Source organism: Notothenia rossii, assembly GCF_949606895.1.
Source record: "Notothenia rossii genome assembly, chromosome: 5".
NCBI classification, from domain to species: Eukaryota; Metazoa; Chordata; class Actinopteri; order Perciformes; family Nototheniidae; genus Notothenia; species Notothenia rossii.
The window spans coordinates 16671014-16684480 of NC_136903.1; the positions used below are offsets into that span (position 1 = coordinate 16671014).

At 39.4% G+C, this 13467-nt stretch overlaps 3 protein-coding genes across 3 annotated transcripts in view; 2 read left to right on the plus strand and 1 right to left on the minus strand.

Annotated features, from left to right (window-relative positions):
- The first annotated feature begins 152 nt into the window (after positions 1-152).
- Positions 153-5826, plus strand: lactb (lactamase, beta). The gene is made up of 6 exons (XM_079683223.1): positions 153-580; positions 1179-1245; positions 2384-2574; positions 2662-2974; positions 3080-3245; positions 4628-5826. Exons 1-6 carry the CDS (start codon positions 161-163, stop codon positions 5151-5153), a joined length of 1683 nt encoding a protein of 560 aa, XP_079539349.1. The 5' UTR covers positions 153-160; the 3' UTR covers positions 5154-5826.
- Positions 5827-6520: 694 nt separating this feature from the next.
- On the minus strand, positions 6521-9243 carry nrg4 (neuregulin 4). The gene is made up of 5 exons (XM_079683234.1): positions 8010-9243; positions 7798-7832; positions 7589-7685; positions 7297-7449; positions 6521-7132 (listed from the first exon to the last, which is right to left on the minus strand). Exons 2-5 carry the CDS (start codon positions 7805-7807, stop codon positions 7057-7059), a joined length of 336 nt encoding a protein of 111 aa, XP_079539360.1. The 5' UTR covers positions 7808-7832; positions 8010-9243; the 3' UTR covers positions 6521-7056.
- A 943-nt stretch (positions 9244-10186) lies between these two features.
- tmem266 (transmembrane protein 266) overlaps positions 10187-13467 on the plus strand; it is a 33166-nt gene continuing 29885 nt past the window's right edge. Inside the window, exons 1-2 of the mRNA XM_079683224.1 lie at positions 10187-10735; positions 12072-12173. Of these exons, the coding sequence (XP_079539350.1) occupies positions 12160-12173 (14 nt within the window). The 5' untranslated portion in view covers positions 10187-10735; positions 12072-12159. The remainder of the gene's footprint in view (positions 10736-12071; positions 12174-13467) is intronic.

A 13467-nucleotide genomic window follows, 5' to 3' on the forward strand; every position in this document is an offset into this window, starting at 1 on the left:
TTAAAATCCAGTATCGTGTGAAAATGAACACTCCCAGACTTACAAAAGTATAATTAAAATGTTCAAGTCCATTCTTGTTATGTTATGGGGTGAATCGATGAATCCTCCCTCGCTCGATTTGGTCTGAATTGTGATTTGATTCGTTTGGTCTGGATCGTAGATGAAAAAAAAAAGAAAACAACAAGGGACAGTTAACCAGAAGGCAGAAGAAGCAGCGATGTCACGACTCTTTTTACCAAATGGTTTTTGTGCCAAATGTTCCCTAATAACAGTGTGTGGGTATAAAGCATTTCCGGCGCGAGCCGTAGCGCGTTACAAGCAGCATCAGTCAGATAAACTGAGTGCTTTTATTCAACAGAGACGATATGGCGGAGAGGCAAATCCAACGTTTTTTAAATACAGGTCAAAGTCCCGGATTTGGGTATGTGGGGTCGGTGTGGGGATTGCTATAGCTGTCGGGTTGAAATACAACGCAGACACATCAAGCAGTTCCTGTGATGATAGAGTGAAGGAGGCTCAGAGGACTGATCGATACAGCGCTGCCATACAAGTTAGCAGGGACCTGGTGGAGCGTATCAAGGTAAGCATGGAGGTAGGCAAACACACCAATGGACATTAACTCAAGTACTGTACTAAAGTAACATTTTGAGAGACGTGCAGTTTACTTGAGTAATACAAAATGTGCTGCTTTGTGTGCCACTACAATTCAATTCAAGGTAAATAGTGTACTTGTACTCCACTACAGTACATGTACTTTGCAGATTTGGATTAATGATGTGAAATATAATCACTTAAGTAAGACTGTAGTTACACCTGGAATAAATTCACAAGCTACCCTGCAGTATACAAACTTTACTAAGTCATTAAAACTGCACCTTTACCAGCGTTGATAACACTTGCATGCATCAATAATTATAGTCAAAACATGATATATTATTCTGAAATGGGCCAATTAGTACTTTACGTATATTTTGATTCTACTATGTTTGTACTTTTACTTGAGTAACATTTTGAATGCAGGACTTTCACTTGAAACGTAATAATAATCCTACTTTTTCTTAAGTACAAGATCTTCTCCCACCAATGCTGCTTGCTATCCTCTATTTTGCACTCTCCTCCTATTGTGACCTCCTGTGTCACCGACTTCTGTTCAGTGTTTCTGTCTGTCTGTCACCCAGGATGAGGTCGGGGCTCCAGGCCTGGTGGTGGGGGTCTCTGTGGATGGTGCTCATGTCTGGAGTGAAGGTTGGTGCCTGAAACTTTAAAGTTAAGTGAAGTAGCTTTTAGGTTATAAATTAAACAGGCTGTGGCTCCGGATCCAGCAGCATTTTAGTCAATCTCACTGGACAAATAGGATTACACCTATTTATGGATTTTGGTGCTGTTTTTGCTTTATTGGAATATTCTTAGAAAAATTCATCAGTTTCTTTATTGAAAACTCAAATGTATTCCCAATAGCTTCCATGTCATGTAAACCAGTGATCCCCAATCACTGAGGAATTGTCTAATCACACTGGACAAGTGTAACACCTTCTATTTTTCATGAACAACATTATTAAAAAATAATTATTTTTATTTCACTGGATGAGTAGGACACAACTCTTTTTTTTTTCTTTTTTTTTGTCCATTGTCGTGTAAATCTTATTTATTTTCAATAACTACCATTTCATTTGACCCAAACACCAGATATTATGGCTTTGATATACAAACACCCTTTTTATTGGATTTTTGTGTATTTCTATTTGATATAAACATTATTATGACAATTCAGTCATTTCTTTATTAAAACATTTGATTTATTTTCTATAGATTTCATGTGACAATACCCAATGACTGCAAATCAAGGAATAGAGCATTGTAGTGCCACACTGGACAAGTAGGACACACCTCTTTTTATTGGATTTTAGTGCTTCCACTTAATTATATATATTTGTATCATCTAAAATAAAAGTTGGACTGAATCCAATAAAGAGAGGTGTGTCCTACATATCCAATGTAGTACTACAATGCTGTTGTAAATGAGTCACATGGCATGGAAGCTAGTTGTGATATGAATTTGGAGACTCTTGATCAAAAACATGGAAGCTATTCAAAACCTTTTTCAACACAAAAATGCTTCATTTTTATTCAAATGTTTATATAGAAGATCGATCAACGTTACCCCGAACAGATAAAAATATGAGAGACAAATCAATTACTGAAAAACAAAAACCTTTAAGCCTTAGCTCTGTTTGCCTTGGAACTCAATGAATGATCTCCTGTCCTATTGAGTATTAGTGTTTTTTTTATACATCAAACGGTTTAAAATTGCACCAAATGGAATCTTCAACAACTTTATCTGAAAACACAATGACATTGAATTTAAATTCCTAACGTAATTCAGGGATCGGTTATTCTGATTTGGAGAATCGTGTGCCATGCGGCCCAGGAACAGTGATGCGAATCGCCAGCATCAGTAAACCCCTCACCTCTGCAGCAGCTGCACGGCTCTGTGAGGAGGGGAAACTGGAGCTTGATGTCCCTGTCCAGAAATATGTCCCAGAATTCCCCCAGAAACAATTTGATGGAGAGGATGTAAGTTAAGTGAAAAATATGTCAGATTTTGTTGTTATCCTCAATAATATTGTGCTATTCAGCTCACATGCACATCATTTATTTTAGGTCACAATAACCCCTCGAATGATTCTGTCCCACCTGAGTGGTATCCGGCATTATGAGAAGGATGCTAAGAAAGTGAGGGAGGACAGGGAGAAAGCAAAGCGTCTGTTGAAGGCAGAAAAGAAAGAGGATGAGAAGAGCACATCAGGAAACAATGATAAACCTGCAACTGAACAAGAAAACAAAGGGAAAGAAGCCACTAAGGCTCAGAAGAAAAAAGAGTTTGAACACGAGGAATACTACTTAAAGGACAACTTTGAAGACGTCACTCACGCCTTGGACCTCTTCAAGGATGACCCACTCATTTTCAAACCTGGTAAAGCACCACATATTTATTTTTCAAACAACTCAAATATGATTTACGGTTTTACCATATGTCTGTACATAGGAAAGATTAACTTAATTTGTTTGTTATGCACAGGCACCACTTTCCTGTACTCCACCCATGCCTTCACCCTGCTTAGTGCTGCTATGGAGCGTGCTGCTGGAAAGCACTTCCTTGACGTTATGATGAACATGTTCCGTGAGCTGGGAATGCTCAACACTGTTCCCGATGAGAATGACCCTATTATTTACCACCGCTCCAGGTAATCTTTAACAACATCACTGTCAAGTGTTGTCCAACATATTGTGAAGAGTCCCAGTTGAGTTTAGGGTAGTGTTCATTTCGTTGACTAAAACTATGACGAAATATGTTCGTCAACGACCTTTTTTTCCATGACGAAAAGGAGACGATGACGAGACGGCACCGACGGTAGTAAACAATAACTGCAACGAAATCATCATGCAATATCGTTGACGAAAAGTGACGAGACGAAAATGTAGTTTACTAAATAAAAACTATGCCAAAATCTCTCTTTACTTTCGTTGACGAAATATGAGGAGACGAAATATTATCAAAGATAACGTTACATTTCTGATAGTCATTTTCTCTCCCAGCAGTTCCATTTCCGGTGCTGCGGTAGGGCAGCAGCTGTGTGTCTCTGTGCTGGGTGCGGCGGTACATTTGAATTACACCGGTTAGCGGCACAATGTGAACTGTCAGGAAGACTCGGGTCTAACTCATGGTCTAACTAACCTTATTTAACAGAAAATAAAATGGCAACAACAGGGCTTGGGAGCAGTGGTCGCACTCGCGCTAACCGAATACACCCCCGTCAGCGCGAGTGATTGATAAATTGTTCACTCGACGGGTAATAATGGATTATGACGGAAATGTTATGATCCTGTCCGTCAAAATGACTGGCAACGAAAAAGTCTAAAGCCACCACTGCTTGGGAGAAAGAAACGATGTGATATTTGGGCCCATTTTCGCTACAATGAGACTGAGAAAAAAAAGCGAATGCATTGTTTCATCAGAAGGGAAGCAATGTGGCCATAACACAGCTGGTAAAAACACCACAAACCTGACCAGATACTCTCTGCAAAGCTGCATTCTTAATCATTCAACCTGTCTTTTTCATCAAATAAGGACAAGATATAATCTTATTTATTTATATACTAAAATGACAAACTATTGGTTTTTCGCTAAACTAGTTTGACTGAAATGTATAATCTGATGACTAAAAGAGACTCAACAGTTTTCATTGACAAAAAGTAGACTAAAATAATTAGTTTTCTTTGACTAAAATAAGACTAAAATGCTCAGACTTTTAGTCGACTAAAACTTGACTAAAATAGTTACTGTTTTAGTTGACTAAAATAAGACTAAAATGCTCAGACTTTTAGTCGACTAAAACTTGACTAAATAAAAACAGGATGAAGGTGACTAAATATGACTAAAACGAAAAAGGAAATTTAACACAGGACTAAGACTAAAACTAATTTAAAAAATAGCTGACGAAATTAACACTAGTTTAGGGGTGATGTATCAGAGTACCACTTTGTAGAGATTTTTATTATTGAAGGTTGTACAACATGATAAAAATGGAACACTAAGTCCATTTAAATCTTTGATGCTGCTCCACAGATATTATCATCTCAACAAGAGAGGACGTGTTGTGAACTGCCCGTACCTAGACAACTCCTACAAGTGGGCAGGGGGTGGTTTCCTGTCCACCGTGGGGGACCTGCTGCTGTTCGGTAACGCTCTGCTTTTCAGCTACCAGACGGCCCACCTGAAAGACACTGAGGGCTTGCTCCCTGGCTTCCTCAAACCTAATACTGCTATAGATCTGTGGGCACCAGCTGACAGGACAGAGGCCAGCTGGGACAAAGATGGATTGTATGCTCAAGGCTGGCTGGTAGTGGAGAAACTACAGAAGTACGGCCAGTGCAGGAAGCGCAGACACTACGTTTCACACACAGGAGGCGCTGTGGGCGCTAGCAGTGTCCTCCTGGTGCTACCCAGTGAGGAGAAAGATGATCACCAAGGACAGACCACTCCTCTCCCAAAGGGGGTGGTGGTCACCATCATCGCTAACATGCAGTCTGTGGGACTCAACGGCACAGCACTGAAAATTGCGCATGAGTTTGACAAAGCCAAAAGAGAGTAAGTTGTTTACAGACATGCAGGAGTTTATATTTCACCAAAAAGTATTCAAAACCATACATGACATTTTAATAACTCTATAAAAAAACAGTTCACAGGATGTTATAGAAATTAAATAAATATTAAGCTTGTATTTTCTATACCTTTTTACTTTCCATTGCATCACTTACAGATATGTCAAGTTGCCACTAGGTGGAAGCAGTTTCCTATGTGCCATAGCAAAAACACCTCACTGGCTCGTGGTATCAGTTTATTGGCCAAATACAAGAGTTTATGTATATCTATCTTTTAAAAACTAACACAAAGATATGTAAATATATATTTTTCTGCATTTGAAGCGAAAATAACAACCTTTCACAATGGAAAGAGACCGTTGGCCAAAGTACCATGGTCCACTGCAAAAATCTCCATGTTACACGTAGTGATTTTTTGGGTCCATCCTGAACAGATATTTCCCCATAACAACTTCAAATGCTTTAGGAAAAACCCTGTTGTGTGTTGACCTAAAACTCTTATCAAAAGGGATTTTACTCATTGCGAAGTGTTAAAATTGACTTCAATCACAAGTACAATCCCGACTTTGTCTTTGAAGAAAATGGACAGTTCCCGGTTTCAATGCCTGTATAAGTGTGCTGCAAAACTAGTTTATAAATGATGTTGAGAATTTTACCAAAACATACATTTTGTTTTTTTCTTTCACATTTTGTTGTTAGCAACTGTAGATAAAACTGTAGGTCCATCAATATTGAAAGACTAACAAACTATTGGCAAAGCAGTCGAACAAGTTTTATTTATCTCCTAACCTCACTGAATTAAGGCGTGTGTGTGTGTGTGTGTGTGTGTGTGTGTGTGTGTGTGTGTGTGTGTGTGTGTGTGTGTGTGTGTGTGTGTGTGTGTGTGTGTGTGTGTGTGTGTGTGTGTGTGTGTGTGTGTGTGTGTGTGTGTGTGTGTGTGTGTGTGTGTGTGTGTGTGTGTGCTGCACACACACACACAAAGAAATGTGGGATTTAAAACTGCAGAGTAAACCCTTTTTTAAAGTGAGGTCATCCTGACCAGTACTGGCTGTTTCAGGGGTAATTATGGTTTAGGGTTAAGATCACATTTAGGATTAGGTTCAGAATAGCCTTAAGGTTGAGGTTAGGAATGAAGTACTGATGATTTGTGTGTGTGTGTGTGTGTGTGTGTGTGTGTGTGTGTGTGTGTGTGTGTGTGTGTGTGTGTGTGTGTGTGTGTGTGTGTGTGTGTGTGTGTGTGTGTGTGTGTGTGTGTGTGTGTGTGTGTGTGTGTGTGTGTGTGTGTGTGTGTGTGTGTGTGTGTGTGTGTGTGTGTGTGTGTGTGTGTGTGTGTACAGAAATCACACAGTCAATTCAGTAGGGGTCATTGCGTATATTTCATATATTTACACAATTGCAATATATTTACTTACTGCATACTGAGCGTACTCATTACTTGATACAAGGGGTCATTTCATAAATCCATATTTCAAGCTCATATTTTACATAGTCCAACTATGCTTTGTAAATACATTTCAGGCTAAGTACATAGATTGAAATGTGATTCAACACGAGTAACACCAGTGGCAACTTTCATAGCGGTGCTGAAAAAATCTACTGTGCAAGATGTGATTCAATTCCCACCTTCTCACACTTGTTTCACACCCTGTTTGTGTGTGTGTGTCTGTGTGTTGAAGAATTTCACCTCTCTGTAGCAAACAGCATGGACTCCGGATATCTCAGGTGACCATTGATCAGCTCTTCACCTTGACTTTAGTTAAGGTCAGAGAAGCAGTTTTTCCTTTGTTATTTTGGTCTTATAGTGGAACCCAAAACAGTATCATCTCTGAGAAGTCCTTCATTATCCCACCCGACACACAGCCCAAAGACAAACAAATTTGCTCCACAAGAAAGTCAAACTCTGGGCTGTACTTTCCAATATTCTGTCTTGGGCTTGTTCTGTTGGCTCTGTTGCTTGGCTTTCAACATCCTATGTGAGGACATAATGGATGGTTATAATCTTTAAAAGAAAACATTCTGGCTTAAATACAATCATAGCAAATACTGTATAACAAAAAAAACTATTCCACGTCTCAGTGATATTTTTATATGCCGTGAGAACGTTTTGCAATCATACATCCATACTGTACTTACTTGCGTGTGTAGTAGATCACAACAGCTATCACCACTAAGATGAAGAGGACAACGATGACCACGGCTGCGATTAACCCCGCTTCCCCTGCTTTGCCGGAACTGCTGAAGAGCTGGAACTGCTCACATCGGCTGCCTTTATAATTTTCATTGCAACTGATTTAGGAAAAAAACATAGGGATACTGTCAGCACTTAGGAAAAGTATCGACAATAATACCATTTTCTAACAACAGATTTTCCAACATGAAATAGAAGACTCATTCTTACATCCAAGATAAGATTCATTCAACTTACACACAGGAGAGAGTATTCATGGCATCACGTATTTTATAGCACGTCCCTCTATTCATGCAATAAGTGGCTTCCTGCCCATCACAAGGAGTTCCATGATCTACACAGACATAATTACATCATTTCAGGTAAAATAGCTTTAATAGATCTCAATAGTCACTCTTTTAGAAGATGTGTTGTTTCTTCTGATCAGTTTTTTGTTATTTTATTACCTGCCATCATTTGGAATGCTTTTTATCACTGTTTCCTGAGAACACAAGAAACATATGTCTCAGAAAATAAAGTAACCACTTAGAAAAGCATGAAATGCATATATAAATATACTAGCAGTTTCTTGAAGCTAAATTACATCATTATCTTATTGCGTTATGAGTGGAATATATCATCACGCTGACTGAAAATGAATCAAGAAATATGTTCTTACCAGCTCCTTAAAGTCTTGTTAGTCAGTGCAGGTTCCTGAGGTGATTCATAGTGACGCTTCACAATAGCTCCTAACTGCTTTTTGTTGGACTTCTGAAGACGATGTTATGTGGGTGTGATCCTCCCTTGGCTTAAAAATGTTGTGATTGCAGTTTGTCCACATTGTAAATGGCAAGCCAAATGTCAGTGAGTGTCATAAGTGATGTCATTTAATGGCATGTGAGCAATACATACAGACTCACCAGAGGCCTAAAGAAGCCTTACAGGAGTCGGTTTGACATCTTTGTTTCAGGTTAAAACTGAGTACATTACATTTCATTTTTGTTCTCTGAGGTTTAGTTGCATCAGATCAGGCAGAGGATCGCTGATTAAATCACTTGTTGTGAATATGAGCTCAGCGTGTTTGGGTTTAAGAAACAGCTGAATGACTGGTACGTAAAGAAGGCATGAATGGAATCGTGGGAACTTTTTTAAAACAACCTTCAGACAGACAATTACAGTTGGGCGCTCAGAACCGTTAGTTGACTCAACAGCTAATCATTTTGATTTGTTCACTAATACTATACATTCCAGTGACCAGAAGTAAAAATAGCAACACCAAGGTATTAAGTTAAACTATTATAAGTAAAAGTCCTGCATTAGTAATAAGTAAATGTATTGTGACAACAAGGTATTGGAAACAATATATACTTCAACTAAAAAAACTAAACGTTTCATGATGCAACGCATGCTTATCTCATTGTTATATTATTGGATCATTGTTGTTGATGTATTTATATGCGAGAAGTAAACAGATGTTTTTGTTTGTCAATATGCAGCCTATTTTAGTTATATAGTTAAATCTCTTTAACAATGGATACTATTGAATGAACTGTTCCATCTAAAATCTTGATTAAAAACTAACAAATAACCACAGCCTTTAAATAAATGTAGTGTTTTATTATTACAGAGTACCATATAATGCAAATACTTATATAAAGTTTCAGTATTTCAAAAACGTAGTTAAGTACATTTCTTGAGTAAATGGCCATTGCTGTTTTCTTGGTAACACATAGTGTTGTTTTGAGATATTGTGCAATCAGGGCTAAACTCAAAATAATTATTTGTTAAACCAACATGATTTAATTACATGACAAAATTCCACGCAATTACATTATGTCACTCTAATTTAAATGAAATACATAATACATGATTCACTGTTGTTAACCCAACACATGTTTATCTCATTCATCTAATGTAAAATAAATACTTCAGGTTGACATATTTGACTTTAGTTAGGCTTTTTTTGTGTGTGTGTTATTCAAACTAATGACTACATTAAAATAAAAAAATAAAAATCAATAACTACGCTTTAGTTATAAGAAACTAAATAACAATAACTTATGGGTTGGTAGGTTGGTAAATATGATGTTGTCCGGTGTTTGTCTCAAGCATCCATCTTAACTCCAAAGTCCAACACAAAGATACCTTGATGGACCACTTACCCTCCTGAAAACATCTGTGGGAAATCTGGACCAAAATTCATGTCTTTAGTTATTAACATTGCCAACTGTAGACTACACTATTGTACACATTCTTTACCACACATGAATAAACAAAAGTAATAAGTGTGTATAACTGCAGACTTGATGTTTATTTGATAGTGAGAATCTCATCTAGCATACAGTAAATGGATGAATTATTTACGTTCCTCACTGCATTGTGACCAAACAGAGAAGTTTTTTTTTAATATCCTGGCAGCCCAAAAGATTCTGCATTTTAATACAACGGATTTCTGAATCATCTGTAAATGAATGCCAATATGCAACGTATTAACCATCTATAAAGAGTATCTATGCATTGCTAGCATATTTTAATATCACTGACAACACAGTTGCCAACTTGCCATCGTTTCTCCTCTTCCCCTTTCTCGGTGTTTCCGGGCCCTATGCCTGCGCTACATTTTTAGGATGCAATGATATAATGTCAGCAGGGCTACGTGGTAATATCGTTGATATTGCATCCTGATAAATAGCATTAAATATATCAGTTAACACATCACAGAAACACTTGAGGTCACTGTCAGAGTAGTGGTGGGGTTTTGTTTTCGTGCGGGTGGGTTGTTATCGCGAGGAACTCTGAAAGCTCAAGAGGTGAAGTGAAGCGAGAGTGTTTTTCTACTTCGACGGTGGCATAGAAAGAGGGATGTCTGCAGGCTCCCATGGTTTGATAGGAATATATAGGCTACTACATAATATGTGATATTATTGTGTGTGTACATCTCGCCCTGTTTCCTCCGCGGTCACGGCGTTGTTTGACACATCTGTAGCCGCTGGAATCCCGTGTTCAGCCCCTGGACAGTTCCTGATCGAGAACCTCTTATTATTATTATCGGGCACATGGAGTCCTTGGTGTGAGTGTGGGGGGAAGCCCTGCCAGAACATCATGCCTCCCTCCCGAGAAGGGGTTATCTTGCTGATCCAGTGACAGCCTCGTCGTCTCCGCTGAAGGATGCAGCTTTCAGTCCGGAGGAGGTGTTTTCGTGCTGCGCTGTCTTCTGAGAGGCGATACGGGTGCTGCTCGGCCAACGCAGATTTGAGGGGAATCGCAGCCTACACACAGCAAGATCCGAGCATCCTTCACACTGATCATCATCATAACCATCATCGGCGAGAAGGGAGATATTACCATCATCACCGCGAGGGCAAAGGAGTCACGACCACTTACACAATGTAGAAAACATAAGAGGTTAGTGCGTCTTGTGTTTTCGAGTCAGTGTGGATTTAAAGCACGCTGTTGATGCATTTTGTGTTGGTTTGAACAAAAAGAAGACTGTGTGGCCTCCGTGGGAAAATGTTAACATCTCTATAACTGTTTATGTAGCTACGACGTGGTGTGGGAATTATTGCAAGTGCTTCTTGATTAGGTGAATTGCAGAAAGCATGGACACAGATGGTCCACAGTGCGTGTGTTATTATATGAAATAGTAAAATAGCTGCCTTGTGGACAGCCACCTCTACTGATGGAGCACTTGACTGTAGCCTGTACTTATATTAATAAGAGGCAGCTCAAGATGTTGATTGTTATTCAATCTCCCTGATTCATGTTCAGGTCCAGAAATACTTTGCATTAAATCACAGACAGAAACAAGTGCTCGATCCTTCATCCACAGTGATTCCTTGCAGAAAGTGAAGCATCTTGTGTTCTGGCTGTGTGACTTTCTGCCAAATCAATATCGTTTTTGTTTTATTATAAATACCACATGTTCACTTGTGCTGCAGTGAAACAGTATCACTCTCAGTCAGTGGGGTTAATTTATCCTGAGTAGCATTTAATCTGCTGTGCTTCAGTACATTACTCTTCTGTGGTCTGCTGCAGCTGCTGACTCCGTCCACTGCTGGAGATGTTTGCTCTGTTGCTATCCCAATTCCATGAGATATTGTGAAAATTGAAACAACAATGCAAAAATATAATCATTGCAGTTATTTACATCTCCTGGGAGGATCATGTAAGTGTTACTTTAACTTTGCAATACTCGGAACTCTTTTTTTATAGTGGACGTTTCCTGTTAAAGCAGTGCTATGATTGTGTCCTCCCTGTGTGCTCATTCCATGTCTGTCCCTGCAAAGCAGCTGGAGAGAGTTTTCAGTGAGCGGACCTGGACATCAATGGCTCTCTATCCGGTGGCACAAAGAGCATAGCATCCTGCTTTACTTGCTATGCAAGAGGTGTGAGGTTCTCAGCTCCTGATCCACAGAGCGGAGCGTATATTGAAGGAAATTTAAAATCTATTACAGTTTGGTGCTGCCCAGGAAAATAGTTGAACAGAGCATATCTAAAGCTGAAGTCAGGACGTGGCACCTTCAGGAAAGGCACAAGCACTAATACTTCATTGATCATTTTAAACTGCATTTGTGTTATTATACTAAACTCTAGATTATTTTATTATCTTGGAAACAGCAGTTGGCAAAAGGTGTTCCCATTATATATTTTGCTCTCCCTCAGCAGATGGACGTTGCCCATTATTTGCTTCATGATTTAATTTTTCTGCAGTAATTAAACTGTTCTTTCATATTTGCTATAGGTTTGGAAGGAGCCAAGAAGTGGTGAAATCACATTTCACACTTTGGGTCATTTAGTGTGGACGTCTATCTTCAACATAGGACCTCAACATGAGCAACCCCCAGTAAGTATAACACCAGCCAGAACCTTGTTTGTTACATATCTGATAGTGTACATTCTGAAATATCTGTTAAAGAACAGGCAGTCTCAGCGTAGTAAGGTATGCTTATCAGAATGGGACCTCCTGTGAATGACTTTGAACAGGGATCAGCTGGAAAGCGGAGCCTGGCCTCGTCCTGCTCCTCAGATTGAGCGAGAGAGCGGCCTGCCATCTCCTGTCTCCGCTGGCATCTCTTAGCATTCAGCAGGGATGTTCACTTGTCATCTTCTCTTATTAATAATTACTCTGTGTGTGGTCCTCCATACAGCCCCCTGCATTCTGATGACAGCCAGGGTTGGGGCTAAGAGAATGGGGAAGAAGGAGCAGGGGGAATGGAGTGTAGTGGGAGGAGGTGGAGTGGAGTGGAGTGGAAGGTAAAAGCAAAATGGGTTCAGTCAGCTGCATCTTCTGGTTAAAGGCACAGGATGCTGCTTCAAACTAGCACATCTCTGTCCCGGCCTCAGACCAGAACATTAGTGCAGATGTTGTGTTTTGTTGGTGTAAAACATCTGTAACCAGAAATAGAGCGGTTAGTACAAAGGCATGATCCAATGATGCTAGTGACTCTCTGTGAAGTGACAGATGGGAAACTCTCGTGCAAAGAGAGATTTTTTAGGAGTTATTTTCACGCCTGCTCTCTTGACTTGATGCTGCTGTAAATCCGCCTTCTTTCTCTCCTGCACACTCTCTCTCTCTCCCTTTCTCTCTCTCTCTCTTTCCTTAGCCATGTAGCATCTTTGCTGTGGAAACAGTGGGAGGTAGGATAGGGAAAATATTAGATGATCAAATACAACAAATTCAAAAGGATTAATTTAGCAAATTTCACGTAACAATTTAGGGGAAAAACACTATTACATCTTCTGAACCGTCATCATTTACATTAAAAACAGATTGGTAAATGCACGTCTTGCAAGCATACTTTTTAGAAGAAATGATTCAGAAACACTGATGAGGCAGTGCTCTTACTGTTTGGCCTGAGAGCTGTTCTTTATTTCTCGTTCAGCGCACAAAGCCAACATCACACACCCAGTGGCTTTGAAACGGGTCAGCTAACATTTACTGCAACTTACCTCCGAGTCCTGATCCAATGCCCCGCTGCTCTCTAATTTCTCTATAATGAGTCCTCTCTGCAATCACTAGAATAAAGACTGCTGATTAGCTCGTCACTGCTGAGCAGCTATTTCTATTTCTAATTGTGTCATTCAGATGTTTTTATCTTCTGTGTTAACATTAGGGATTGCAGTTATGACACATTTAC

Coding starts and splice junctions, on each gene's coding strand:
- lactb (XM_079683223.1), top strand. CDS start 161: ATGAAAAAAAAAAGAAAACAACAAGGGACAGTTAACCAGAAGGCAGAA. Junction 581..1,178: donor ACCTGGTGGAGCGTATCAAG/GTAAGCATGGAG, acceptor TCTGTCACCCAG/GATGAGGTCGGGGCTCCAGG. Junction 3,246..4,627: donor ATTATTTACCACCGCTCCAG/GTAATCTTTAAC, acceptor GCTGCTCCACAG/ATATTATCATCTCAACAAGA.
- nrg4 (XM_079683234.1), bottom strand. Junction 7,450..7,588: donor ATGAATACTCTCTCCTGTGT/GTAAGTTGAATG, acceptor TTCCTAAATCAG/TTGCAATGAAAATTATAAAG. Junction 7,133..7,296: donor GTGATCTACTACACACGCAA/GTAAGTACAGTA, acceptor GTCCTCACATAG/GATGTTGAAAGCCAAGCAAC.